At 44.8% G+C, this 27631-nt stretch overlaps 2 protein-coding genes across 9 annotated transcripts in view; one reads left to right on the forward strand and one right to left on the reverse strand.

Annotated features, from left to right (window-relative positions):
* Positions 1–7118, reverse strand: part of TBC1D32 (TBC1 domain family member 32) — a 70553-nt gene extending 63435 nt beyond the window's left edge. For 4 of the 5 annotated variants that reach the window (XR_014006287.1, XM_081187619.1, XM_081187618.1 and 1 more), the window contains exons 1-3: positions 6874–7118; positions 3547–3701; positions 2496–2657 (exon numbers count right to left, since the gene is read on the reverse strand). Coding sequence is in view for 3 of the 5 variants with exons in the window: in XM_081187619.1 (XP_081043745.1) it covers positions 2496–2657; positions 3547–3701 (317 nt within the window). In the remaining 2 variants the exon portion in view is untranslated. Of the gene's footprint in view, positions 1–2495; positions 2658–2686; positions 2879–3546; positions 3702–6873 lie in introns of those variants that run through there. The other variant, XM_081187620.1, reaches the window with a different exon arrangement.
* The window catches only part of LOC308583636 (uncharacterized protein), a 28872-nt gene continuing 7309 nt past the window's right edge, over positions 6069–27631 (forward strand). For 2 of the 4 annotated variants that reach the window (XM_081187831.1, XM_081187832.1), the window contains exons 1-2: positions 6069–6737; positions 23974–24007. In XM_081187831.1, coding sequence (XP_081043957.1) covers positions 6518–6737; positions 23974–24007 — 254 coding nt within the window. In that variant the 5' untranslated portion in view covers positions 6069–6517. Of the gene's footprint in view, positions 6738–23891; positions 24008–27631 lie in introns of all 4 variants that reach the window. The other 2 variants (XR_014006293.1, XR_014006294.1) reach the window with 2 other exon arrangements.

Consider the following 27631-nt stretch of genomic DNA (forward strand, 5'->3'; position numbering starts at 1 on the left):
TCTGAATTAGTTTTAAGCAGGATATATCTTCTCAACATTTCTGGTCAAACTACACTCTACAATTTTGGCTACAATCCTATGCACATTTACATGGAAGTAAGACCCACTGAACCCAATTGAGTACGCATGTATAGGACTGCAACACCATGCCATTATTCCATGGTACCTAGCACACTTGTTTGAACAAAGTAGCAGAAACAGTAATTCAGAAAGAACAGGTGTCTCAGGATATGCATGAAATGTGAGGTGCACATTAATACCAAGTCTTCCCATGCTCATACTTATGGAATCAAAATCATACCACCATAAAAAAATTCCTTCCAGTAGCACCTTAAAGACCAACTAACTTAGTTCTTGGTATGAGCTTTCGTGTGCATGCACACTTCTTCAGATACTATGACTATGGCAGACCAACACGGCTACCTATCTGTAACTGGAATCATACCACTGACACATGAGAGAGGTATAGGCAGACTCAGCATAATTCTGAGGTACATACAAGTACCAAAACTCTGCAGGGTGGAAAGCTAAGGAAGGGAGACACCAATTATAAAAAAAACACCCAGCCCCTGAACTACTCCACAGCACAAACCAAGATTAGAAGAATCTGCTGGATCAGGCCAGTAACCCATCTAGTCCACCATCCTGTTCTCATAGTGGCCAACCAAAACTATTGAGATGCAGAGGAAAAACTAACATGGTTGGGTGGGAGCAGAATAGAGCTACAGGAACAGAAGGAGACACACACAACAGACATATACCGTATTTTTCGCCCTATAAGATGCACTTTTTCCCCTCCAAAAATGAAGGGGAAATGTGGGTGCGTCTTATGGGGCGAATGCAGGCTTTCGCTGAAGCCTGGAGAGCGAGAGCGGTAGGTGCGCACCGACCCCTCTCGCTCTCCAGGCTTCGCGGACCTCTCCTCAAGCAGCGGGAACGTTCCCACTGCTTGGGGAGAGTTGCCGGCATCCCGAAGCCTGCAAGCGCTGATCCCAGCACGTGCAGGCTTCGCGGATCTCTCCCCAAGCAGCGGGAACGTTCCCACTGCTTGGGGAGAGTTGCAGGCATCCCGAAGCCTGCGCGCGCTGATCCCAGCACGCGCAGGCTTCGCGGATCTCTCCCCAAGCAGCGGGAACGTTCCCACTGCTTGGGGAGAGTTGCCGGCATCCCGAAGCCTGCAAGCGCTGATCCCAGCACGTGCAGGCTCCGCGGATCTCTCCCCAAGCAGCGGGAACGTTCCCACTGCTTGGGGAGAGTTGCAGGCATCCCGAAGCCTGCAAGCGCTGATCCCAGCACGTGCAGGCTTCGCGGATCTCTCCCCAAGCAGCGGGAACGTTCCCACTGCTTGGGGAGAGTTGCCGGCATCCCGAAGCCTGCAAGCGCTGATCCCAGCACGTGCAGGCTTCGCGGATCTCTCCCCAAGCAGCGGGAACGTTCCCACTGCTTGGGGAGAGTTGCAGGCATCCCGAAGCCTGCGCGCGCTGATCCCAGCACGCGCAGGCTTCGCGGATCTCTCCCCAAGCAGCGGGAACGTTCCCACTGCTTGGGGAGAGTTGCAGGCATCCCGAAGCCTGCGCGCGCTGATCCCAGCACGCGCAGGCTTCGCGGATCTCTCCCCAAGCAGCGGGAACGTTCCCACTGCTTGGGGAGAGTTGCAGGCATCCCAAAGCCTGCGCGCGCTGATCCCAGCACGCGCAGGCTTCGCGGATCTCTCCCCAAGCAGCGGGAACGTTCCCACTGCTTGGGGAGAGTTGCAGGCATCCCGAAGCCTGCCCGCGCTGATCCCAGCACGTGCAGGCTTCGCGGATCTCTCCCCAAGCAGCGGGAACGTTCCCACTGCTTGGGGAGAGTTGCAGGCATCCCGAAGCCTGCAAGCGCTGATCCCAGCACGTGCAGGCTTCGCGGATCTCTCCTCAAGCAGCGGGAACCACCGCTGGGCTCCCACGGCTTGCAGAGAGCTGCCTGTTTGGGGGCTGGGGTCGGGGGAAGCTCGGGCTGCCCCAGCCCCGCGCCTGGGGGGGAAATAATTTTTTCCCTTTATTTCCCCCCAAAAAACTAGGTGCGTCTTATGGGCCGGAGCGTCTTATGGGGCGCAAAATACGGTATTCCTGGTTCACACTGAAAAACTAGGTATCTACTGAAAAAATAATAAATATCGCTGGAATTGGATACCAAGTGCGTCTACCCCACCCCACCCTCAAAAAGATCCAAGAGGAGAGGAAAAAACAACAACCCTAGTGAGGACTGGGCATGTTCAGTGGGCCTGGGATGCTGGCTAACGTTCAAGGAGAGGAGAGGAAATATTCTACACTGCAGTATTTTGTTGCAGGGCCACTTGTTTGAGTTTTAATGCCAGCATAAAATATATTTTTTTCTGACTTAAGCAAGGAAATATTACAAACAATGTCAAATCTGAAGCCAATCTTTCAGAAGAGTTACAATAATGAAGGGACACGATTTCAGAAGGACAGTGTCAGGAACCGACATGTACTCACTCTTTTGATTCTCGGGTCTTTTTAGTAACATGCTGTACCAGTGTATCATAGCCAGATCCTTCACCCTGATTTTGTGCAGATGTACATTTATCAGTTTCTTCTTCTATTACGGAGCCCAGCATGCTACTTATATACTGTCTGAGATATTTCACAAATTCATAGCTGTAATAAACACGTAAAGTATAACTTACTTTGTGCTGTTGTATTTTCAATGTTATATAAACTGTATTTCATCAGGGTACTTCTAGAATTCTGTACAGCAGGAGTTGGGCTAGGAACTTGTGGTCTTCCAGATGTTACTTCTATCATCTCTGACCACCAGCCACGCTGGCTGGGGCTGATGAGACATCTGGTTGTTAGATTCCACAGGTTCCCCACCTCTGCTGTAGAGGGTCATGAAAGATTAGCAGATTTTTAACAGTAGATTTGCAGAGGTGAAAAGAAACTAGGTGTTTAACTCACACCAAGCTTTGAAATAATTTGTGGTCTATCTGCCCACTGGAAAAAACAAAGTATTTCTCCATAAATCCTTAGTAATCCTATGGCTGCAAAATTATCAAACACACATAAAAAAGGAAAATGTAAAGATATGTCTAATGTCTCAAAAACCATAGTTCACAAATGTTTTCAGTTATTATACATAATGCCACAAAGCAGCCTGCTAGATTTGTACAGATGGCTCAGTATTTTTTCCCCATTCCAAAATATCTTACAATTAACCACTTGCCCACAGACCTGGGGCAAGCAATAATTCTTTCCACATGAGTAGCTTGGTAGAAACACCCTGTGAATGACAGACAAGCATTTAACTAAGTTGGAAATTGTTTCTTAAAGACATCTGCAGGATTGTAACATCTCAATTTCTAAAATCAACTGACTTGAACATTATATGTATGAGTACCCGCAATGTTCTAACAACTCACAATCAAAAACATTGCTCACTGCCAGTCATCAGCTGCAAAACTGCAGCAGCAAGTTTCCCCACATGGATCAGCAGTCACTATTCAGTTCCTTCAATAATGACACAAAAATAAACTTTCAAAAAAATTACTTGTGAAAATTTTCATCTGTTTCCTCCAGATGTAGAAGAATCTCTTCTGCACACTCTACTGATGGGGCTCCTGTGATTTTTTCTTTGACACTTTGCAGTAACTGTCTGAGCATAGACTGCAAAAGAGCTTCATCTTCACTAGAAAAATGAGACATCTAAAGAAATAAGCATAAACATCGTATTTCTGTAATACTCAGTAATACACAACTCACTCTAAGCTTTTACAGATTTAGACTGAAAGGAAATGAAGCCTAATAAGTTCTTAGCAGAAATATGAGATACAGAAATCTAATTCTAATTTTATATGATTATTATCTGCTGTCGCTGTATTACCTGCATTCCATGGGCCCAAATTCCTGGTTTTTTCTTTCCTTTACTGCCTTTCTCTCAGGCAGCAGTGACACAGGTAAAAGGAGTGCTATTTTATCTGTCTTTATTAGCATGAATGGGCCTACAGATATGGCTTTGGGCTGACAATGGATGATCAAGGTCATAAAAAGAAAGTGTTAGGTTTTCTTGGCATCCTTAAATAATTCCTCCATTCTTAGAATTGTGAAATCCATCAAAGTTTGGGGGAGTAAGAACAAGAGGCACTAGGAAATTGATTTTTGGCAGAGGTAGAGACACCTTAATAACCTGTGAAGAACTTAGGGTTGTATCCAACTAAATCTTACTCAAAGAAAACCCATCAAAATGAAGTCAACTAAGTTAGTCATGCCCATACAAGGGGCACTCTCTGAGTTTTATTAACATTAGAAAAACACTTTAATCTAATGTAGTACTGAAGACAACTCAGTTAATACTTGAACCTTTCATGGCAAAGGACTTCAGTGAGACTAAATGAATACTTTATGTATTTTACCACATCAAAAACAATGGCCATACATATGGAATCATGACTACACCCAAACAAAAGTCAGTTCAGAGAAATAAATGCCTAGGGAGCAATCTATAGGAAGAGCTACCAGGATGTGCAGGGTTAGGATCTAGCAGATCTCTGGCTGAGAGTTGCCAGCACGGCTGGACTACACCAGTGTTTCCCAACCTTTTTTGGGCAAAGGCACACTTGTTTGATGAAAAAAATCTCGAGGCACACCACCATTACAGCCCCGTGACGTCAGCGCGCAGCGTCACGCCGGGAGGGACGCACGAAAGTGTAAGTTTCAATTTTTCCCCCTCCCCCTTGCCGGGGAACCTCCAAGCTTTGGGGGTGGGGGGGGGAGGAGGCAGCAAAGCGAGGCAGGAAGGAGAGCGCGGCTTGGCTGGGTGAGCTTTGGCAGGGGCAGGGAATGAGAGCCGCGAGGCGGGCGCTGCGGACGGAGGCGCTGCCCGCCGAGCTCGCAGGCAGCCAGGCAGACAGACGGCGAGAGCCCCGCGCTGGGCGGCCTCTCCTCGCCGCCGCCGCCCCGCCTCTCGCCGCCCGACTCGCCCGCCTCCCTCCAGGCAACATCTCGCGGCACACCAGGCAACATCTCACGGCACACTAGTGTGCCGCGGAACAGTGGTTGGGAAACACTGGACTACACTGACTTAACTCCTTCCATCCTTGTCTTAGCAGGAGATAAAGGTAAAGATAAAGGTACCCCTGCCCGTACGGGCCAGTCGTGTCCGACTCTAAGGCTGTGCGCTCATCTCACTTAAGAGGCCGGGAGCCAGCGCTGTCCGAAGACACTTCCGGGTCACGTGGCCAGCGTGACGAAGCTGCTCTGGCAAGCCAGCACCAGCACAGCACACGGAAACGCCGTTTACCTTCCCGCTATAAAGCGGTACCTATTTATCTACTTGCACTTAGGGGTGCTTTCGAACTGCTAGGTGGGCAGGAGCTGGGACCGAAAGACGGGAGCTCACCCCGCCGCGGGGATTCGAACCGCTGACCATACGATCGGCAAGTCCTAGGCACTGATGTTTTACCCACAGCGCCACCCGCGTCCCCTAGCAGGAGATACACCAGCTTATTTCCCCCGCCCCTGCCATGTTCCTGGAACATCTCACCTGATGGTCTTGGCTCAGCTGGGATGGGGGAGATATGCAAAAGGGTGGTGTAACCGTTGTCAAGGTTTGTTTTCTCTCTGCCAGGCTTGGGCCAGCTCAGCCAGTAGCCCCATTAGGCTCTGGTGTATGGTACTTTAAATCAGCTTAACTTGACGCCACTTTACACTAGCTTCTTGTGTATAGGATTGCTCCCCTAATGTCACATTCCTCTGCACCTTGAACTCAGGAATAAATCCTCCAAAACTCCATAAAGATACTTCCAAAGTAAACATATACAGAATTATCAGGGCCGGATTTAGGCTTGATGAGGCCCTAAGCTACTGAAGGTAATGGGGTCCTTTATATGTCCAGCTGTCCTTTGTCAACAACAAATTGTTGCTGTTTTTTGTGTGTTGAATATATGCTATATGGTAATTTATGGACCTAATAGGTACCTAAAGCCATTTGCACATAACAAAATATGCAACCAGTCCATTAAGAATGTATGCACACTGTATATAGAAATGAGCAAACCAGTGATATTTTAGGGAACAGGATAGCAGGCCATTACTTACATCTTAGCACCAAACACTGTTGCTGAACGTAGGTTTTATTTTATTTGTTTTTTAATCTTATATTTTGGAACTGTACATCCAGGGGTTTTTTTTCCTTTAATTTTTGGGGGGGACCCCAGGAGAGTGGGGCCCTAAGCTATAGCTTGTTTAGCTTATATGTAAATCCAGCACTGAGAATTAGGCAATTAAGAAGTTTACTGTGTACTTAAGATTCCACCAATTTCAATGGGTTTTAGCTGTGAATTGAAAACCATCAACTACCTGCCCTTACATATTCTATGTTTGGGTGGGGAAACCAAGAGTTGGAAGGTTCCGTAAAGGGGCAGAAAGGCAGGAAGAAAGGGTGCATTGCAAGATAGCAATACAACATGGGTAGCTTTAAACCTGAGCGTTGATTTTTCGAGACAGCAGAGTGGCCAGCTGACATGGGAGAGCCAGTTTCAACAGAAGAGTTTCAACAGCTTTTCACAGCAACTTGGTCCGCAGCAGTTTATCAGGTTCCCTTCCACGGCGTTCAAAGCGTCACTGCAGCGCAAACTCCTGCTTTGCGCAAATGGCACCGAAATGAGTCGCGGGGAGGCGGACAGAGCATAAGCCGTGGGCGGCGGGACAAGAGCGAGGAGAGACCAGCGCGGAAAGAGCCCGGTAGGTGTGCCCGCCCGCGCCCCGGCGCCCCTGCGTTGCCAATCCCGGGGGAGCTCAACTGCCCAAGAAGCGCGCCTCACGGGAGGATGGCAGCCTAAGGCTGCGCGGGATGGGGAGGCGCAGCGAGAGCGCTTACCTTGGGCGAGAGGAGGGCGCTCTCTACCCTCGGCCGCCGAGGGGCCTAGAAAAGGAACTGGGGCGCTTTCCCGGGAAGGAGCCTCCGGAGCGACGCCCTCCACTCCGGGAGAAAGAGCGAGGGTGGGATTCGCCTTCCAGCTGCTACAGAAACCCTCAACTTCTACCCCGGGCGCGGCCCTTAGCAACCGCCCGCCGCAGCCTCGCTCGCCGCACGGACGTCCCTAGCAACGGCGCCGGGGAGATATGCGCCGCGCGGAGGTTGCCGGGAAAGGGGCGGGGCGAGCAAGTGAGAATCCCAAGCGCGCGCTTGATTATTCCAATAAGGGGCTCCCCGCCCACAAGGCGGTGTGCAAAGGCTTGAGATCCCGTTTGCATTGGAATCAACGTGGCACAGATCGTATTGCATAGCTGCTCCATATTATATGTGTATTGACTTGCTGGCTGCATGTTTCCACCGCCGGTTGACAAGCTATCCGGACAGCGTACAGTAAAAGTTGTTTGTTGAGGCTGCGATCCTATGCTCGCTAGTCCAAGAGTAAGCCCCATTAAATTGAGTGCATGCGGTCTGGCTTAAAAGGATAGTCTAGGTTGGGGGGGGAACCCCAGATTGCGTGCCCCTGAACGATTGTTTCAAACCACAGTCTACCTCCATGTTCCCTAACTTCCAGCCCGCCCGCCCCGGTTGCATAAAGTCACCCCAAGGGACACCTGCCCTATACAAAGCTGCATTTAGAACATTGGTTTGCACAACCCTCTGAGGAAAAGGATAACAAATTCAAAACAGTAACAATTCAATCAAAATCCAATTAAAACTAGTTTAATTAATTCAACAAAATTGATGAACTTGAGCCTGTGATAATCATTTACACCTCTAGTGCCCTTCTGCCACCCCCTTGCCTTAGTGCCCCCCTAGGTGATCACACTGCCCCCCAGGGAGCAATACAACACACTTTGGGAAGCAATGGGCTGCCTTATGCCCTGGATGATTAAATCCAGTCAAAGGCAACTATGGGGTGCGGCTCTTATCTTGCTTCAGGTCAAGGGAGCCGGTGTTTGTCCACAGACTGCTTTCCGGGTCATCTGGCCAGCATGACTAAACCACTACTGGTGCACGGATGACCATGACGAGCGCCAGAGCACATGGAAATGTCGTTTACCTTCCCACCACAGTGGTACCTATTTATCTATTTGCACTGGTATGCTTTTGCCACTGCTAGGTTGGCAGAAGCGGAGACAAAGCAACAGGAGCTCACCCCATCACAGGGACATAGCTGTCAACTTTTCCCTTTTCTTGCGAGGAATCCTATTTGGAATAAGGGAATTTCCCTTTAAGAAAGGGAAACGCTGACAGCTATGCCCGGGGATTTGAACCACTGACCTTCCGATCAGCATGCCCAAGAGGCTCAGTGATTTAGACCACAGCGCCACCTGCTCCCACAATTTGTTGTAGAATGCAGCCAGTAGAAGTCTTGCAGATTGCACAGGAGGGTCAGCAATTGGATGGCTAACCAAGCTTCCTTTCAGGGACATTTTCCACCATTATCTTTTCATTGAGGCATTCCTGATAAGCTTCCCAGGCATTTCAAGGTCTCCTGGGACATAGCTTGAAAGTGCTGCTGCTCCATGAGTACAGCTTTCTGTGAACCAGAAGATCACTGCAATTTGTAAAAAGTATTAAAATAATACATTTTTGTGAAAGAGATGCAACATGGTCTCTTGGCTCTGAACGCTGCCTTGAAGAAGAATTCAAGGGGTTTGAATGCTTGCAGACCTTTTATAGAGCTAAAAAGAGAGTGGCTTATCTTGGGCTTGCCTTTTGTGAGACTGAATATACCTATCATCAAAGCAAAAAATGGTGTTGCCCAAGTATGATACAGTATTAGGAGCTAAAGAAATTGAAGGTACCCTGTGGCATGAAGTTGAAAGCAGCTTATTTTGCACAAGTTTTCCAAAACATATGGAAGATAGTTCCAAGCACTATCTACTGCAGGAGTAGCTACTGCATAGCTGTCAACTTACAGATTGGAAAATAAGGGACCAGCAGCCTCGAAAGTAAGGGATCAGCAGCCAAAATAAGGGATTTTAGTCAACCAGCAGCCAAACAAAGCCTCAAGCGGTGGTTCCCACAGCGCAGCAACCCGGCAAAGGGGATGCAGCAAGGAAAACCACAGTCACCTATCCGCTGGGAAGCGCTGAGCAAAGGCAAGTCCCCAGGCAACGCGGCCGATTTGATCGGCACAAAGCATGCAAGCTCCACCCCCAGTCGTTCTTAGACTCCTTATTGGGTGAGCAACGCAGCCAAGCAACACAGCTGGAGCCTCCCTCCTCCCTGGCCGGCATGGAGGGAGGGAGGGAGAGGAGCTGCTTCCTTTGAAATCCGGGAAATTTAAGGGACATCATCAATAAGGGACTGCAACAGGACACGGCGCTGGGATAAGGGACTTTCCTGCCAAATAAGGGACGGTTGACAGCTATGAGCTAATGTACCCTCCTGATGTTTTTTAACTACAATTCCATCACCCCTCTTTACTGGCCATGCTGAATGAGCCTGATGGAAGTTGTAGCCCAACAACATCCGGAGAGTGCCATGTTGGCTACCCTTGATCTATGCTGCCTCAAGCCACTGCAGTTTTGACCCTAGATTCCAAAATCTTTCTTTTGAACCCTGCCAGTCCTTCCCTTTATTTGCTGTGCTATTTCTGTGAAAAAATTGTCTCTCTCAATACTGGAGTGGTGAGAGTACAGAGGAGCCTCTTTTATGTGATCTGCTCTGTCTTTAGTTCCAGTTTTCCGGCAAGAAGACAGTAGCAACAAATTCATTGAGCCATATGGATCTCCTGCCTTCCCTTTGCAAACAGGGAAGGGGTCAAGTAGCTTATCCACATCAAGAAAGTAGCTATCTACCAACACAACTAAAAAAAGTGTGAATTTTACCACCACTTGAAAATGCCTGCTGTCAAAAGTTTTTTGATTACTTTTATTTTTAAGTAATCAAAACTTTTTGCAATGAAGACATTTCAGCTGGGTTTTTAAAAACCCTTCAAAGGCACATTTGCAATGCAGTGCAATGATCTTGAAATGTTAAACACACACGCCATAGTTAATCCTGAAGGAGATTCTTTCCTCCTTATAAATGATCGCTAGAAATGTGTCAGAGTAATGCTGCATCATACATATTAATAGATGGAACACTTTTTAGCAGCTGGCTGTTCTAAATAATATAGAGATGCATTACAATTAATACACATCATAGAGAATTATGATGTAGAGCATGTATTATACATAGCTAAGTGTTGTGCAAAGGCTATATCGCTTTTAAGAATATTTATAAAGATGTTCTAGTTATTTTGTACCCCAAATAGGCTTAAAGTATTTTCAGTGCTTATCATTGTGGCTGCAACATAGTGGTAATACTGGTATATCCTATTCAAGTGGACTCTTCTGTATGTCAAATCTTTCTGAACATAAAGGTGTATATGAAGCTGAGTTCAACTATGTCTCCAATATTATTTACTTTGATGGACAATAGCTTTCAAGGGCCTCCAAGCAAAGTTTCCCATCACCTGCTACTTAGTCCTTTAAAAAAAAGATATGTCGGGTTGAACCTTGGACCTTCTACATACAAAGGATGTGCTGTACCTTCCATCTGATTGGGGGGAGCACATCTCAAGAATTTGAAGTGCCTTAACTTTGTGCAGGCCTCAGCAATTCACTTTTTGACGACTGAGGTTCAATATTTTATACCCTCTTTAATGCAGAGTGTACCGACAGATGTGAGCATGACTGAGTATTGTGTCTTTATGGTGATTGCTCAGTTTGTCATCCAAACAGAGGCAAAGAAAAATGATGCCATCACTGAATAGGTAAAACTTTGCCTGGTTTAAGTGGACTATCATTTTAGCCAGGGGTCAGCAAACTTTTTCAGCAGGAGGCCAGTCCACTATCCCTCAGACCTTGTGGGGGACCGGACTATTTTTTTTTGGGGGGGGGGGGAATAAATAACGAATTTCTATGCCCCACAAATAACCCAGAGATGCGTTTTAAATAAAAGGACACATTCTACTCATGTAAAAACACGCTGATTCCAGGACCATCTGTGGGCTGGATTTAGAAGGCAATGGGGCTGAATCTGGCCCCTGGGCCTTAGCTTGCCTACGCATGGTTTTAGCTATATTGGGAGTTTCCTGGACCTCTTTATTCCACATCTCTAACTTTTAATGAGATGCTGTGTGTGCCTCTTTCATTTTGCAAGTTTCCTACTAAATCATTGAATAATTATATTGCTGCTGTATTTCATTCATTAGCCTTCCATTTATGTACCTTATGGTGTTGTTGGGTATTAGATTGCATATAACTCAGATATTTGATTGCATATAACTCAATATAATACCAAGTCACTGATTTTCATCAACTTAACAGATGTCTACATTGTATGTCAAAAGAGCTATAAACAAAAGGTGGCAAATTGTTGTTTTTCTTTAACATTTACTAAAGGAAGAGCAGAACACAACAAATACTCTCATTACAAAGAAATATATTAACCAAAGATCTAGAGACAATACCATTCTTGAACACCATATCCCATATAGTGTTTTTTCAAATTTGAATTTTAAACAGATGGCTTCATTTTATAACACACCATTTGTCACCATATTCTATATAAAGAGAAATAACATGATTAAGTTTCATAGAATGGTAGAGTTGGGAGGGACTCTGATTATCTGTAGTCCAAACCCCTGCAATGCAGGAATATGCAGCTGTTCCATATGGGTAACAAACCTGCAAGAATCCAACATTGTTGCATAGTGTTATCTTCCATACCACTTTTCCAGGAGGCACTACTGAGCTGAATTTGAAAATGCCCAATAATATGTGTGGACACCATGCAAGGTTTAATTTGCAAGGTTTCGGTTGTGCTACTAAGGGAAGCAAACACTAAAATGAAATGAGCGTTGACTAGCCTGCTTTTGATCATTATTGTTCCCTGTTTGGCCAAGGTAATAAATTGTTTTCTCAGTGCTGCCTTACCCAAATCTTTCTTGCAAACAATAAAAAGAGGGGATATGTTCCATCTGATTCATGGTTGTTATGTGCTGGTGTGGTTGCTCGAGAGCAAACGGGCAAGACTCCACCTGTCTTTTCCAGGCTTTATTATCTGTACAAAACTATTTACAATGCAGAGCGTCGGAAGTCCATGTCTGCTCAGTCGCTAGCAGAATCTGGGAGTGGGCGGTCCTTATACCTTCCCCAGCATAACAGTCTTTTGACCCCCATCCTTCTCCTCCCCTCTCTGCTCGCAAACCTACTGCGCAGAGAGGGTGCTGGCAAAGGGGGACTTGCCTCCCCTCCGCTTTGCTCAGGCTCAGTGTTGCGGCTCTCCCTAGCATCTTCTGATCTCTGCATCCCTTCCCCACTGAAGGCGGGGCTTCCCTCCTCGCCAGAGGAAGAACTGCTTCGCAAGATCTCCGGAGGCTCCCTGTAACACAACTGCCCTTCCACCTCTCGCCTCTGAGCTGATGGCAGTTCCCTGACAATGGTTATTTACAAAATCAGGTTATTTACAAATCTGTGTTAATTTGTGCAATTTGCAATCTATAAAGTGACAAAACACAGTTGCATACATCTGCTTTCCTAGTTTTTGGTTTTTGTTTTAATGGCACACAAGCAAAACCTCGACCACTGCAATGACAAACATTACCATAATAAAAAAATTCCTTCCAGTAGCACCTTAGAGACCAACTAAGTTTGTTATTGGTATGAGCTTTCATGAAAGCTCATACCAATAACAAACTTAGTTGGTCTCTAAAGTGCTACTGGAAGGAATTTTTTGTTTTGTTTTGACTATGGCAGACCAACACGGCTACCTACCTGTAACTAAGACAGTACCATGTTAGCAAAGCCTCAGAATTGGCCTTTTCACATGGAATAGTTTTCCAGGATGCAACTCAGTCAGAGGACTTTCAAGGTACAATGTTAGTAAGACCTGTGAAGCATAATGAGACCTTGACCGTTTATTCTTAAATCTCACTTTTTGGATGATTTATCGTGCTCAGCTATGTTTATGCACTCAAAACTATTGATCTCTGTTTCTTCATAATTGTTGTCAGATTCAATATGCCCAGATAGCAAGACAGAGATAGCAAGACAATATGCCCAGATATTCAGCACAGGGACTAAGTTTCCAACTGCCTGGATTATCCCTTTCATGCTGTCCTTCCATGAGAGTACATCCCACTAAGCAAAGTGAGTCTTGCTTCTAAATAAAGTAAACATTCATATGATTGCACTCTATTAAAACCAACTGCCTTGCACTAAATCTGACCACCATAATTCTATATGCATTTTTAAAAGGCCATTTTCATTAGAAGGCAATTAAACTTCCATCTATTTCCCAGTGTAAGCGACTACTCTCCAATTCAGGTGATAGTTTGAGGAGAGTTAATGAAGATAGCTTCTTTCTCAAATAAGTTTAAGCACATCTGCTGATTCAATTTTTTTGCAATTAGACTGTTGCCAAATGTATTCCTAAAAGCTGAAATTTAATATGCTATTTCATTGAGAAACAGCAATGGTATTAGAGCTATGGAAATAATATGCTACTGAGTACTTGCTAAAGCAAGAACAACTCTTTTTTTGTTCTTGTATGTAGGGTTGCCAACCACAAGAAATTGATTGCCAATTCTCTTTCCATGCCTAGGTAATATACCACCTAGGCACACCATTTTTTTCTAGCCCTCCAGGTTATGGATAAAAAATCATGTTAAGGGTGCAGTGAATTAAAGTGGTTAGATCTGAAATAGTCTGGTGAACACTAATCTTGCTTCCTCTCCCTACTATCAAACAGGAATTTTACTCATATCAAGTTAGAGTCTATTGTGTCTACAACACAGATAGCCAGTATTGTGCCTTCCAGATGTTGGAGCACAACTCCCATCATCCCTGACCTGAAGCTGCTTGGGAGTGATGAAATTTGGGTTCCAACAACATCTGGAGGGGACCACCTTGGCTACCCCTGGCCTACACTTGAGTAGCAGCAGCTAACCAGGGTGTCAAGAGTTTTGCTCTTGGTACTTTTAACTGGAATTGCCTGGGATTGAACCTGCAACCTTCTGCATGACAAACCATGTGCTCTTCCACTGAGCTACAGTCCCTCTCCAAAGTTTACTAGCATTTCTTACTCTTCAGTTTAGATCCAATCAGTTTTCGTTGTCATACATGACTATACAAGCTAATTTTAGACATAGACATTGATAATTTAAATATACCATTATTCTCTTGCTTTTTGTGTTTCCACTGGGTTGTGGGGGTTTGTTTGTTTTTTGTTTAAAAAACATAATCCAAATAATGAAAAAAAGAAAATGCATTTTAATAATAATAATAATAATAATAATAATAATAATAATAATAATTATTATTATTATTATTATTATTCATTGAAATTCTCATGAGTACAGGCTTACCATACTTTTGAGGTGACCAAGAAGTGTTTGTGAGTGCCCTTTCTTTCATTCTACAAATGATCTCCCCAGTGCTCTGCACTCCTGTGTGCCTGTACTCCATTGAAAGCCCAGGGGAAAACATTGTGAGGTAATTCCTCCCATGGGGCTTTTTCAGATGAGGAAATACAAGAAGACTGCAGAGTGCGGAATACATTTTTTCTTGGAAGTGCGGGGGGATCACCTTTTGGCCACCTCACGAAAAGGTAAACTGAAAACCCCAAACTCACCAAAATATGGAAGCAACCTGAAAATGAAGCAGAAAACTAGAAGCCTCATTCCCAGAGGAAGGAAAACTTTGACAAACATCCTTAGAAATTTATCCCATTCTTCATTGAGGGGCAAATTCCAACCAGATTTTCATAATTGGTTTGTGGTTGCTTTTTTAGCTTTCACAGTGAGCATTCAAAAAAAAAAGCTTGGCTGCCGTCCAAATGTTGGTGTATGCACACCAATGATGGTTTTAATTTATCATATTGCCTCGGGAATTATACATTGGTTTCACCTGGCCTCATAGCACTAGTCTGCAATATTATTTATTTGTCAGTCTAAAGCTCTTCAGTCAAAACCAGCTCCCAGAATGGATTACAAAAATCAATAATAAGATAGTCCCTGCCACCAGACTTGCAATCTAAAATACACAACACAAAAAGTTAAAGAGATTAGAAGGGAGGAGGGAAAATACAAATTCAAGAGCAGTACTTCATAGGATGATTGGCTGGAATGAAAAGAGTTCAAAGAAAGGAGGAGCCAAAAATTGCTGGTTCCAGCAATTGATTGACCTTGCTTCTCAAAGTGGCCTCAGTCTGATGCAGCCTGATGGAATGGCTGTTGCAAGATGACAACTGAGGGATACGCGAAGCCTGATGGAACTGTGTCACAGGAATAGTCCTTCTTCCATTCTTTCCCTCCCATGCTGCCTGCTGGAATAGCTATTAATAGAAGGCAGTTGAAGGAGGATTATTCCAACTCCAAACATTTATATAAACATCTAGCTCATTGTATCTCAAAACCTTGGGATGAACAGCTCTGTTCTGTGGGTTTCATTTAAACAAAATGAAACCCACAGAATAAAATGAGCATTATAGTATAAACCTCCATTTAGCATGTCAGAGTCAATTCACCCCCATACTGGTTTAACCTTATCCATTAAAATTCAGCCTGAACCAGGTTTATCACACTTTTGTTAGTCTGCGGCTTGGACTTTGGGAAGACTCCAAAAGAAGATCATGCCCACCCATCTGCAGGCTGCCATTAATCCAGTTTTGTTCTGGTTCAATCACAGTCAGTGTGTCTGCATTCTTAGTCCCCCACTGTGAGGGAACCTAATTCAAAAGTCAATGTTTCATTGGGAGTGGAATGTTGTCCTGGGCTCACAGCCAGCTCACATCCTCTTCTGATGTTACTTTTTATTGGCACAGATCTTACATATATGAGCTTTGCTCCCAGACACATTCATGATACATCTCTGGAGAACAATTTACCTGTAACTTATACCTTTCAAATAATTCTTGGCTGACTTGACTGAAACCCTTTAGGTTTTCCGAAGGGAGTTTTGTCTGCAAACTTGGATGGAGACCTTGCCTAACTTTTTTGATGGTTCGTTCATTTTCTCTCTCAACATCAGGTTGTCATCTTTAAAACTGGATTTGGTATGGTCTGTCTCTTAGGATAATATTAGCAAAAAAAGAATGAAAGTTCAGGTTGTAGAGCACTTTAAGTACAGCATAAAACAATGAAAGTTAACTGTGTTAGCTATTTCACAACTGGAACCTTGCAACAAAATGTTGCTGTGTATCTCTGGTGGATGGATACTACCTGTGACTGACAGGGCTGGGGCGGAATGATAGACAGATATCCCACCTCTAACTTGGGTCTTATTTAGCCCAGGGGAGACAGGTTCAGCAATTGATGGCAGCAGGTGGTAAAGAAAGCAAGAGCAAAGTCAGAAAACAGGGGCTGCATTGTTTGGGTAGTTGGCCGTTACACCTCATATTCAACTGCTGCGTTCCTGACTGGCCAGCCATACCCTCCACAGGAAGTCTGCAAGCAGAACCTAAGTGCCACAGCTTCCTGTCCCTCCCTCTGTAATTTCCAGCGACTGGTATTTAGAGGCAGACTAGTGGACACAGAACACAGCCATCATGGCTAGCATACCTACCCTCCATGAAATTGTCTACTCAACTTTTTAAGCCATCCACACCGGTGGCCATTGCTACCTCTTGTGGGAGCAAATTCCACAGCTGAACATTAGCAATAATGTTACTGTGTGAACGTATATCAAAGTTGGGAAGGATGGTAGCTTTTGGCTCATCCTTCATTTGATGGAAGGAAGAGATTGGTGAGCATCCCTTCCAGTTTCTCTGATTCCTATCTCAGCTTTTCCTTGCCTCTGCTTTCACTGCCTTTTATCCTTTTCCTGCTGCCTTACAAGTAGCCACCCCACGTCCCTTTCCCAGTTTTATCCCAAGTAAGCCAAGTATCTTGGGACAATGTCTAGGGAGGGCACTCATCAACTTTGCCTCAAGCTCTTCTCTCAATGTCACCTTCTGTGTATCTGCTCATGTGACATAGCTAGCTATCCCTTTCCTAATAGGCAGCCAGGGAAGGGCTTTGCCTAGTACTAAGCTCACAGGCCCTCCAAGTGTCCCTATTTTCCAGGGACTTCCCTGATTTAGAGAAGCCATCCTGGTTTCTGATATGAAGAAGAGAAGAGTTTGGATTTGATATCCCGCCTTTCATTCCCCTTCAGGAGTCTCAAAGCGGCTAACATTCTCCTTTCCCTTCCTCCCCCACAACAAACACTCTGTGAGGTGAGTGGGGCTGAGAGACTTCACAGAAGTGTGACTGGCCCAAGGTCACCCAGCAGCTGAAAGTGGAGGAGCGGAGACACGAACCCGGTTTCCCAGATTACGTGACTACCGCTCTTAACCACTACACCACACTGGCTCTCCTACACCACACTGATCCCGGAATGTCCTGCTTTTCCTTAGGATGTCCCTATTTTCACTGTAGAAATGTGGGAGGGTATGGAGTTATCTGACCCCTGAGCCGTCTGAAGGCAATCCTGTATACAGAAGTTCTTTTTAATGTTTTATTGTGTTTTTATATATGTTGCAACCCAGTAAGATGTGTGGGGTATAAATAGTAGATATCATTATGGAATGGGACATCCCTATTTCCATCAGAGAAATATTTCAGGGTATGAGCCCAGGGCATGCAAGCTGCCTACAAAAGGAATGGCTAAGACAAATGCATGAAAACCAGATGGTGCAGATGCCAAGTCTTGAAGGAAAATGGGTCTGACTGAGTAGTGTAGAAGACGACTCCTTCTATTAATGTCTTTGGATCCTAAGAGCATGGATGTGAACCAGAACGTAGCCCTTTTGCAAGTGTTATTGGAGACAAATTCAACTCTTAGAAGGCAAGCAGGAAATCAACTCATAGCACAATGACCTTTTAGATTGAATGCTGCTGTAGAAGTTTGCATGTCCAAGTCAATGGATGTCTTGCTAATGGCTCCATATATATTTCAACCAGGACCACTAAAATACATCTGTACTTTTCATTCAAGCATGAAATACTGCATTGTGAGAGAACAAAGGAGCCACATTGAATCATGTTATTTGGTGGCTTTTAAAAACCGAAAAATAAATGACTGACATTCTCCACATTTGACAGCATGTGTCATGCAGCCTGCAGTGCTTTTTTCGATGAGTGCTTTTAAACAGAAACAGAGGTTTTTAAATCCTGCAAAGGGGAGGGGGGATGGGAGTAATAAAAACTACTGAAAATCACAGGAGAGAAAAGAAAAAAATGTTCCAACAAGATGTACAGCTAGTGGATGAACATGTAACAAGGTGGCTAAAGGATGCTAATCCTTAGTAAATTATCCTGAATATGCATTCTAGAAATTACTGCCAATCAGAAAGTTTAAATCATATATGGCTAGGCTAGGAATTTTGTTAGTTAGATTAAACAGAGCGGCTAGTAAATCTCGCATCATTAGGGGGGTTGTGCATTTACAAGAAGTCCCAGACACTCTGTTTCTAATCTCCAAAATCTTTACTAAGATTCATGTGTCTAAGAAACATATTTGTGATATTAGTTTTAAATGGCCATTGTTTTGTGTGCATTTATCAGAGGTTGGAATTGATCCATTTACTCTAGAGAGATTCACTGCCTGAACTTAAGAGTTTGACAGCAGGCCCATTCTCTCATCCTCAGTACTTTTAAATTATTAAGCTATGCCCATTTCAAAGGACTAAAACAAATTGAATCTGGCAGATGTTTGTTTCCTATTAAATGAGGAGAAAAGCATGGTAGTGGTTGCTGTGAAATAAATCTCATTTTAAATGGGAAAGCAGTCTGTTTACTAATCCAATACTGCAAGTGCTGTTTATTTATAATTTTTTGTTGCCGGGGGGGGGGGGGAGACCCAGAGGACAGCAAGAATGCAGAATCCTTGGAATCTGTTTTGAAATTGCTGATCATCCAAGTTCCGTGTTCTGTATTAGACACACAATTACCATTGACTGGCAATAGTGTTTAGCTCAGCCTCGGCGGATAGATCTGTCAAGCTGGTGGAGAAATGCTGAGCCGAGTTTTGGAAACCACATCACAGAGCCATTTCCCAAATGTAACTGTGGTTGTTGCCCAACAGTCTGAAGAAGTGAGAGAGAACAAATGGAAGCATGAAATCAGAGTAACAGATGCGTCCATAAGGCGCAGAATACCAAGAGAAATAGGACAGAGAAACTAAGCAATTGTGAAGTCACGCTTTATTCATCGTTTCTAACATCTGTTCGTGTAGGCTTGGGAAAACACTGAAGGTAAAGAATGTAAGCTTTTGGTGTCATTTGGACTTGACAATTAAGCACTGAAACTCAGGGAGAGCTAGATGACTATTGCACAACTTTCCATAGTTCTCTATATGCCCTACAGCAGGGGAGGGGAAACCTCAAGCACGGGGACCAAACACAGACCTCCATTTCTCTCAGTCTTGCCACTGGGAGTCTCCCAAGCTTCAGCCTCTCCCCAGCCACATTCCGTCTCCTAAGGTTACATCCCTCACTGCTTTGGACTCTCTTCGGGTTTTCCCTGGGTAAAATGTGTGCTTGAATTCTGATAATGCTTTTTACTTGCCTGGATGCAGAAGGGTGTGCAAATGTCTGTAGAAACAAGTCTAAAATTCACATTGTTGCTTTGCCTTTTACGGCAAACCCCACCCACCCCTGGCAACTGGCTCCCAGAAGAGTGTGCAGCCTTTGGCAAAGAATGGTTCCCCAGCCCTGACCTATAGTAGTATATTTGTTATATCCCATTCCTGGTTTCTGCACTATTTTTTAAAAACTGAAAGCAATACCCTACCCATCTGGCTGCGTTTTCCCAGCCACTCCGGGCGGCTTCCAACAAAGTATTAAAATACAGTGGTCTGTTAAACATTAAAAGCTTCCCTAAACAGGGCTGCCTTCAGATGTCTTCTAAAAGTCTGGTAGTTGTTCTTCTCTTTGACATCTGGTGGGAGGGCGTTCCACAGGGCAGGTGCCATTACCGAGAAGGCCCTCTGCCTGGTTCCCTATAACTTGGCTCCTCGCAGTGAGGGAACCGCCAGAAGGCCCTCAGCACTGGACCTCAGTGTCCAGGCAGAATGATGGGGGTGGAAACGCTCCTTCAGGTGGGTCTTGAAGTGTCATTCAACTACACAGTGGCTTTCAGGTTGAAAGCAGGAGGGTTGCATCCAGTGGTGGCTTGCACTAGCAGAAGTGCTTCTGCATGCCCATAGTCTGGTCCTCCATTTCCACCCATCCCACCACCAGCAATGGCAACCCCCTCTTCCAGCCTTTCTCAACCTTGTTTCCATCAGCCCTAAGCACCTGTCTGTCATATTCTCTGTGCCTTATTCCATTCTGTTCCAGAGGGTCCCACAACCCTCAGGAGAAGCTCGGTGCTGCATTGGGTAGGTGGGATCAGCAGAAATCAGGTGGTCCAGTTTGCGCAAATGGAAATGCTTCTGTTCGCACAGAGTCATCACTGGATACTGCATAGAAACTTAGAATTGGATTCAGCCTTTTCAGGGGAACAACACAAAGTATCTAACCCAGACAAGGATGGGTAACCAGGCCCTTGGCTGAATATACCATATGGCCTTTTAAATGTGTTTGTGGGAGAAGGGTTATTGAGTTTTGTTTTTATTTATTTTCCTGTTACGTATTCCACCCTGCCCAATATTGTATTTTTATGTTGTGAACTGCTCTGTGATCTTCAGATGATGATAAAAAATTAATTAATTAATTAATAATAATAATAATAATAATAATAATAATAATAATAATAATAATAGTATTTTAGAATGGTGACTGTTCTGAAACTCAGTAGGTATTATGAGTTGAGTCCAGACTTAGTCATGCTTACAACAGACTCGCTCAAATTAGTGCATTGTGTCCAACTAACTTTTATTGAGGCAGACCCAAATAAATTAATGGGCTTACAATAGTCATGCCCATTAATTTCAGTACATCTACTTTGAGTAGGACTGAGACTGGATACAACACAATGGTTTTAACTTAAGTCTCATTGATTTCAGTGGATCTACTGTAAGCATGCCTAAATCTGGATTGAAGCCTTTGCTACCTGACTCCTTGTTTCATGATGATGATGTTCTCAGTTACCTTCTAGATTTCAAAACAAAAAACACATTGTTATCCATCAATGAACACATCTCTCCTTTGTTTACCTATAGGGCAGTATGTGTGCAATAAAATGTAGCATGATGATTTATTGCCACCTCGATCATAATCTCATTGTGAACTTTGATCATCAGTCAACCAACCATTTGTGTATCTCTACACTTTCAAATTAGCCAGATTGATTGCTTGGTTAAAGTCGCAATGTGAAATCATGTAAGATCCTGCCTAAATTCAATTAGATGAAATTGCCTATAAAATAAGTACACAGTTGCCCTTCAGGATCTGTCTCCGCATGTGCAGAAGGGCTAAAGAGATAGGTTTGGCCACTGTCCAGCTCTTGCAGCAATTCTAAAGCCATACAAACCTGAAAATGAAGAAAGCATACTACTGCTGGCTCCATCTTTGCATATACGGGTACACACACACACACACACACACACACACACGTGTTATCATATCTGCATATTATAAATACAGGGGCGCAGGTGGCACTGTGGTTTAAACCAGTGTTTCCCAACCTTTTTTGGGCAAAGGCACACTTGTTTCATGAAAAAAATCTTGAGGCACACCACCATTACAGCCCCGTGACGTCAGCACGCAGCGTCACGCCAGGAGGGACATGAATTGCTAGCAAATTACATAATCACCTCCTTGAGGGCTGGCTCATCTTCTCCGAAGGCAGAACCCCATTAATTAACAGCACAGACTCACACCATAGCCAAGACGAGGGGGGAAAACCTCAGTCATGCACAGTCATGCACATGTGGGGGCTAAATGAGGACGAAGACCGGGCAGAGAGCAGGGTTCAAATCACCCCACCTGGCCAGGACAATCCCTGGGTGCTCCCTTGGGCCACTCGCCTGACCCACCTCGCAGGGCTGTTGTTGCGAGGATAACACGGGGAGAACCACGCGCGCCCCCGGGAGCTCCTTGGAGGAGAAAGCGGGCGATGAATGCAATGCACGAAATATATGAGAGGCGACCAGGTTTTGCAGGTGAGGGGCCCCCGCCAGCCTCCGCTTCCAACACCCGGCGCAACGACGCCGAAGTTTCCCCCCGGGCTCGGCTCCGGGAGCAGAGCTGCTCCCCCCCGGCTCCCCTTCGCCCTCCTGGCTCTCTCTGCCGCCCACTGGGGACCCCCCTCACCTGCCAAGTCCGGAGCGCCGGTGGAAGTTGCATGCATGCATGCAGGGCGCCGCGTTGCCATTGCATTGCACTGCACTCCATGCAACGCCTGCACGCATGCATTGCCTTGCACGCCCGCCAAGGGGTCTCCCCGCGGTCCGATGCGTCCCCTCCGGCGCGGATGTAGCATTGCAAAAATAAAAAAACCCCGACGCAGCCCTACCTGGGGGGCAGCCTCCGCCGCTCCGCCTCCGCGGGGATCCCCGGGCTCCATCCTGCCGCCCGATCTCCGCGGGGGCGCAGGCAGGCTGCGCGGGGTCTGCGCGGAAGAGCCCCTGCCCGCCCGGCCGCCGCCGCCGCGCTCATTCCATGGCCGGGAGAAGAGCGCTTCAAACAAAACGCCCGGCCCGCCAGGCCACGCTGGGAAACGTAGTTCGCGCACCCCGCGCGGGCGCGGAGCCCAAGGGCGAGGGGACTACGGATCCCGGCAGCCCCCGCGCCGGGGACGGAGGGGGAGAGGCCGGGTGCAGGGATGGAGGGACGGGTGGGCGAGCGAGTGAGTGAGTGGCAGCCGCCAAGCCTTGGCCGAGAGCCAGGAAGGGCCTCCCCGGAGGAGGAGGAGGAGGGAGGCGCAGAGCGGGAGGGAACCCCAGGGGTCATCTAGTGACGGCGCCCCAATCGAAAATTTGACTTAAAAAAAAATATTTCGAATTTTTTAATTTTCCCCGCGGCACACCAGGCAACATCTCGCGGCACACTAGTGTGCCGCGGAACAGTGGTTGGGAAACACTGGTTTAAACCACTGAGTCTCTTGGGTTTGCTAATCAGAAGGTCGGCGGTTCAAATCTGTGCGATGGTGTGAGCTCCCATTGCTCTGTCCCAGTTTCTGCCAGCCTAGCAGTTCAAAAGCATACCAGCACAAGTAGATAAATAGATACCGCTGCGGCAGGAAGGTAAACTGTGTTTCCTTGCGCTTTGGCTTCTGTCAGGGTGTCCCGTTGCACCAGAAGAGGTTTAGTCATGCTGGCCACATGACCCAGAAAGCTGTCTGTGGACAAACGCCAGCTCCCTTGGCCTAAAAAGCGAGGTGAGTGCTGTACCCCATAGTTGCCTTTGACTAGACTTGACTGTCCAGGGATCCTTTACCTTTACTTTTTATGTATTATAATTACATGCTCCAAAATTCTATCCTTTGTAGCTTAGATACATCATATTAAAAGCTTTATCTTCCTAGATATCGTTTTGCACTGATTAGTTTAATGTAAATCACGTAAGTATTTTGAACAAGCCTTTTTTTACATGTTTTACATTTAATAGAATTTAATTTTAAAACGTATTTTATAAGTAAATGCATACTTACTCACTGGAGAATGTACTGCTTTCAAGGCAGCATTCTTTGTTTTTATCAGATAATGTTGCTTCTGTTTTCTTAGCGAAAGTGGATTACAGTATTTGAAGTGTAAAAATTGCCAGTAGCTTTAAAAATAACATTTTCTACAATTTATTTCATGATAATAAACATTCACAACCTTTGAAAAAGTTAGAGTCAAAGACTATTTTCCACAGCTTCTATTTAGATACATTTTCAAATAATAATTAATTATTTGCTTTGATTTTTTTAAAAAAAACACAAGCAACAAAAATCCAAAGAACAGAAGATAGAGAAATGCCCTATTGATCACCTTATCTGTCACTTTTTTCAACAGAAGTTTGTTTATAGATTGTGGCTTCAAAAGATTACACTAACTGAAAAAAGAATCTCATGGGATGTTTTGTTTATAAATCCAGGTTCAGAGTTGTTCATGATCCTGTTATCCAACAGGTAATCTGTTGGAGTAATTGTTTACTTTTTATTCTGATCCCCTCAGCAATATATGATGATATTCTGAGATGCTCAGATAGCAAATGCATCATTCAATTTTCCTTTGAGAAAAGGTCACAGCACTTCGAGCTTTTTATTTTAGAAAAAAAAAGGGTGGGGGGCATGATAGATTTGTATAAAATTACTTCCGGAGGCGGCGCGTTCAGCAATGGCGGTCCTCTTCAGTTGCTGAAGAGGGGCTCTGCGGAAAAGGGTCGTGCGCTGCGGCACAGCGACGACCCACTTAGAGAAACCACGGGTAGAGTGAGCCCGTGGCCGTGGGGTTCGGCGGGCACCAGAAGCGACCTCGGAAACGCAGAAGAGACCCCGTAAGGGGTATCGGAACGTGGAGGGGGTAGCGGTGCTGTGAATCCATCGCTCTTTCCGCGGAAGCGAAGCCGCGCGGCTGCTGCTGATCAGCGCTGACCTTTCTTCCTTGAACAACTGAACTGAAACAACTTACTCGTGAGTAAGAAACCTGAGGCTTTATTTGAACCTAATCTGGCGAAATTTGGCTGAAAGCGGGAGGCGCTAAAAAGGAAGTCAGTCTTCCGGCTCTGTTTAAAGTATCGAGCAAAGACTCTTTTAAAGCGGAAGCTTTGAAAGGAGGTTAAAAGAAGTTGGAGTTTACTTCGCAAATTCGGTCTGGACTGTCTAAAACCTAAAGAAAAGTGATAACAGTTTTACAAGTGGACAAAGACTGTGGTCCCTCTTTCTATTTTCCTGTGGATTATAAAGTTATGAAACCTGGCTCCTGGTCTGCCTGGATACAAGTAACATCGGACTGCGGTAATTGTATACAAAATATAAAGTTATATTGGGCTACTTTGTAGTTGCAAAAAAAAGGAACTGTTGCATGCACCTTTGCTAAGAACTTTTATTCTCTGCAGTTAAAATTGAATGTGGAGGGTCCCCCCCCCCCTGTTCTGGACTTTATTTGACTCTTTCTTTGGGAACTTAATGGTAGAAGTTTTTCATCCTTCCTTCCTAACTTTTTGGGAGCTCCCCCTACTGGATTGCAGAATTATTAGTCTCTGAGAACTGCTGGTTGACTTGGAATTTTTTATATCTGGATGTTTACTTTTTTGTGGACTGTTTCCCATGGGATTTACAATTTGACCTTGACTCAGGGACAGCTGTGGAATGAGTGGCGCAGCAAAAACAAGGGCTGGAAAGAAAGCAAAACAAACTGAACTTTTACAAACAACTTTGCCTGTGCAGCTACGTAGATCGTCTGTTCCAATTGTGACAGGTCTGCAAGAAGGACAATCTATACAGCCACCTCTTGGGGAGATGGCTGCTGGAGGGTTAGATCCTGTCTCCAAAGAAATATTGGACCAACTGGCAGCATTGAATAAGAAAGCTGACGAACAAGCCAGTGTGAGAGAGAGAGAGAGCCAGTGTGGTGTAGTGGTTAAGAGCGGTAGTCTCATAATCTGGGGAACCGGGTTCGCGTCTCCGCTCCTCCACATGCAGCTGCTGGGTGACCTTGGGCCAGTCACACTTCTTTGAAGTCTCTCAGCCCCACTCACCTCACAGAGTGTTTGTTGTGGGGGAGGAAGGGAAAGGAGAATGTTAGCCGCTTTGAGACTCCTTAAAGGGAGTGAAAGGCGGGATATCAAATCCAAACTCTTCTTCTCTTCTTCTTCTTCTTCTTCAAGCAGCTAGATTTGATGAACAATCTGCTAAATTTGACCAGGTGACAGCTTCAATTAATAAATTGACAGACCAAGTCACGAAGAATACACAGGCAATAGACAACATTGAAAAGACTACAACAGAAAATCGAAAATTAGTCGAGGAAGTTAATACAAAAGCAGACGAAAATAAAAAGAGGATAGAGGAATTAAGAGGGGAGGTAAGACCACTGAGTAGACAGGTTACTGAACAGCAAGCGTACCTGTCCCTGGCAGAACTGAAAAACAGGGAAAGCAATCTGAGGCTTAGAAATATCCCAGAATCAGAAAAAGAGGACTTGATTAGCTTTTTGACAACAGAAATATCCAAGTTCTGGGGATTGGCAGAAGAGAAGGATTTTAAAATTATCACCGCTTTCAGATTAGGAAGAGTGGCCAAGAAGGATAAACCAAGAGATTGCCTGATCATTTTGAGATCCAAGCAAGAAAAGGATAACATACTCGACCTGCATTTTAAAAATTCATTGGTGATACAGGGAAAGACGGCAGAAATTTTCAGAGACATACCAAAACAGCTACTAGATTTAAGAGCTACATATAAAGACCTAGCAAGCTTATTGAGAAACAATACAATCCCTTATAGGTGGGAATTCCGTCAAGGACTATCCTTTACCTTGAAAGGAAGGAAGGTAAGAATTAGAACAGCAGAAGAGCAAGAAAAGTTCCTAAACGACCACGGGGAGGACCTTCGAAAAGGAGTAGCAGGAGCCTGGCCGCCTCCTTCGTTTGGCCTCAATCCGGTTCCACCTCCAGATAAAGAAGACAAAGGAGACACCCCTACTGACAAATTGATCCAGGATGTCTCTGCAGCTTCTTAGTTGGAATATTCATGGCGCAAACTCTCCCGAGAAAAGGAAAAAAATCTTTCATATATTGAGAAAAGAACAATTGGACGTTATTTGCCTTCAAGAAACACATGTGACTAGGCTCCACAGGAGAGTGCTAATTAATAAGAGACTAGGCCAAGAATTTATTTCATCAGACAAGGTAAAAAAAAGAGGAGTAGTGATCTATGCAAAGGAGAGCCTAGCACCAAAATTGGCGTTTAAGGATGAACAAGGACGAATTTTGGCGATTGAAATACAATCGCAAGGAGAAAAATTTTTGATAGTTGGAATATACGCACCAAACGATGGGAAATCGGAATTCTATAAGAGGCTGCATGAGATAATGCTGGACCACATTGACTATACCAACATCATTTTGATGGGAGATATGAATGGGGTAGTCTCCACTTATATGGATAAGTCACAAAACCAAAATTTGAACAAGGACGGCAGACTTCCAAAGACTTTTTTTGAACTGACAGACAATATGGATTTGATTGATATTTGGAGGACAAAGAACCCTCTAGGTAAGGAGGGAACATTCTTTTCTGAGGCCCATCTATCTTGGACAAGAATCGACCAAATCTGGACATCTAGAGGACTGGCTCCTAAGACAAAAAAAGTAGAGATCTGCCCTAAAACTTGCTCCGACCATAACGCTTTGAAAATGGACTTGAGACTCACACCAGCTGGATCCTTCAGATGGAGAATGAATGACCACTTGTTTAGAGATCAGGAGATTGTGAAGAAGGCCCAAAAAACGCTGAAAGACTATTTTGAAATAAATTTGAATACTTCGGTGGAAAAGAAAATAATCTGGGACGCGAGCAAACCTGTTATGAGAGGGTTCCTGATACAACAGAACACTATTAAGAAGAAACTCTGGAATGGTAAAAAGGATAAGATTTTGGACAAAATAAGAGATGGAGAGAAAAAGCTGAGACTAAATCCAAAATCAAAAGAAGTTTTAAGAGAAATAAAATTCTATCAAGCACAATATACGAAATTGATAAACCAAGAAATTGAATGGAAAATTAAACAGATGAAACAAAGATCATTTG

This window comes from Podarcis bocagei (genome assembly GCF_964188305.1).
Source record: "Podarcis bocagei genome assembly, chromosome: 3".
NCBI lineage: Eukaryota > Metazoa > Chordata > Lepidosauria > Squamata > Lacertidae > Podarcis > Podarcis bocagei.